The sequence below is a fragment of the Mycetomoellerius zeteki genome, unplaced genomic scaffold (assembly GCF_001594055.1).
Source record: "Mycetomoellerius zeteki isolate Tzet28-1 unplaced genomic scaffold, Tzet1.0 scaffold222, whole genome shotgun sequence".
In the NCBI taxonomy this organism is placed as follows: domain Eukaryota; kingdom Metazoa; phylum Arthropoda; class Insecta; order Hymenoptera; family Formicidae; genus Mycetomoellerius; species Mycetomoellerius zeteki.
This window is the reverse complement of record NW_017257195.1, coordinates 53,385-55,721: the sequence shown is the minus strand read 5'-3', so window position 1 is coordinate 55,721 and position 2,337 is coordinate 53,385. Positions and strand designations below refer to the sequence as shown.

At 30.5% G+C, this 2,337-nt stretch overlaps 1 protein-coding gene across 1 annotated transcript in view; it reads left to right on the top strand.

The window, feature by feature from the left end:
• Positions 1-2,337, top strand: part of rudimentary (carbamoyl-phosphate synthetase 2, aspartate transcarbamylase, and dihydroorotase rudimentary) — a 34,414-nt gene that overhangs the window by 21,448 nt on the left and 10,629 nt on the right. Inside the window, exons 14-15 of the mRNA XM_018448527.1 lie at positions 592-840; positions 2,209-2,334. Of these exons, the coding sequence (XP_018304029.1) occupies positions 592-840; positions 2,209-2,334 (375 nt within the window). The remainder of the gene's footprint in view (positions 1-591; positions 841-2,208; positions 2,335-2,337) is intronic.

The following is a 2,337-nucleotide window of genomic DNA, read 5'->3' as shown; positions in this document are numbered from 1 at the left end:
GTGCGCCCCTTTGCAGGGGGGAGGGGGGGTGAGAGTCGAAGGTGAGATTCGCGTGTCCTTTTGCAGAGGGGAGGGAGATGAGAATCGAGGGGTTAGAGCCGGGGAGGGGGGAAGTCATATTCCCTTGATCAGTTCACTCGATACTTCTCTCGCTGCCCGGAGTTGTCTGATTTTTCATGTAAAGCAGTGAAATAATTACTAACTTTGACTATTAATAACTTTTTAACGGACAGCGACCGCCACCTGTAACCTGGTGGAGGTCACTCAGGGTCATGACCTTGACAACATATGTCAAGGTCAAGGTCATCGGAGGTGGCTCCCCTAATGTTAACATTTACTTGTACTTTAATCGTATAAGAATTTTGTAATTTTTTAAATTAGCTAATTCAAAGATATTTTAGAATTATTAAATGCTTCACTTTAGAATCCTTTTAATATATATTATTTTCATTTGCATTTTGTGTAAAACTGTACTTTAATTAATATGTCTTTTTCTCAAATTTATTATCTCTTGCTTTCATTATAAATTTTGAACATTTATAATTGTAGATAATTGTTGTAACTTTATGTTATATAATTTTTGTAATGAAGGTGGAACCGGTGCAATGGACATTCGAGAATATTGCCGTGAACGAGGATTCCAGCCCGAGCCAACTTCGGCATCTTGCCGATTTCTTGTCGAAAAAGCAGTTCGATCTCGTGATTAATCTACCAATGAGAAACGGTGGAGCCCGGCGTGTTTCAAATTTTATGACACATGGTTATCGGACGAGAAGACTAGCAGCTGATTATTCTGTACCTTTGATTACAGACGTTAAATGTGCAAAGCTCCTGGTTGAAGTGAGTATTCAAATTTTCGACTCTGCAAAAGTATTTAATAAAAAACGTGGCGATTATGAAAATTTTATTTGAAGAAATAATTTGATTAAATGATTAGAATAAGCTTACGTGATTTACCTTCTAATTTAAAACTACATTTTATATCACTCCCACATCAATAATCAAAGATTGTTTTTGATAAATAAGATTATAATATTACTCACTTACTCATAAAATTTTGTTCACATTGTTGATAAGGCATATTAGATACAAAATTCACTTCAGGACTTATGTCTTTTAAGACAATATTATACAGGGTGTCTCACTACTATTTCATTTCCTCTTAAGGACATATTCTTGAGGTAATTTTAAGACGAAAATCCTAATATGAAAATGTCGAGATTACAATAATTATTTGAATTATAAGCTAACTTTAAATGCTTATAAGTCAAAAACCATTTTACTTTTATAGCCTCTATTATTATTTCTAGATTCTTTTGAACATTCTAAGACGAAAATTCCAATATGAAAATATCGAGGTTATATATAATAGTTTTCGAATTATACACTATCTTTAACCAATTGTAATTCAAAAGCTATTGTATAGCTTCGATATTTTTGTATATTAGGATTTTTGTCTCAAAATTACCTCAAGAATATGTTATTAAAAAGAAAATATGGTAGTTGTGAGACATCCTGTATATGAGAATTTTAATTTTCTTGAAAGACGGAATATATTTTTATACATACGTAACAAAAAATATTTTATAATTAAAGATCAAAATTTATTTTAAAGCTTGTATATATTTGAAATTCGAAAATTCTTATATATACTAAATATTTTTTAAAAATTGAGATTTTTTACAAAAATATTATGTATTTTTACGGTAATAGAAATTATTAATATTTGCATATCTATAATTTAAATTAACGACAATATAAATTTATTAAGGAAACAAAATTTTCTATTAAAAACTATATAAAAGTTCAAATAATTCAAGGAATAGTTCTATTAATTATTTTTTTGACTTTTGCGCGCGCGCTGATTAAATTACGTTTTTTAAAATAATTATAAATAAATACACCTGTTTGAAAAAATTGAACTAGTGCCGAAAATGACACTTATGTGTATTTTTTAGCTAAAGTATTTCGAAAACAGAACAAATGAAATTACTTTTATCATATTACGTTTTTGAAATACTTTAGCTTAAATACCAAATAATGCCATTTTTTTCAATTTTAGATTCAAAAACGTAATAGAGCAGTTTCATTTACATATTCATTTTCAGCGACAATAAATCTATAAAATTCACTTTGTCCTGTTCGTGGTCTGGAAAAAGAGTTTAAACTTATAGAACAGTGTAATTGATTCGTTTCTTCTATATATAGGCGTTAAGAATGGTTGGCGGGAAAGCACCGCGTATGAAAACGCACACCGATTGTATGTCATCGCGAAAAATGATCAGATTACCCGGTCTTATCGATGTGCACGTTCATACCCGCGATCCTGGAGCGGTT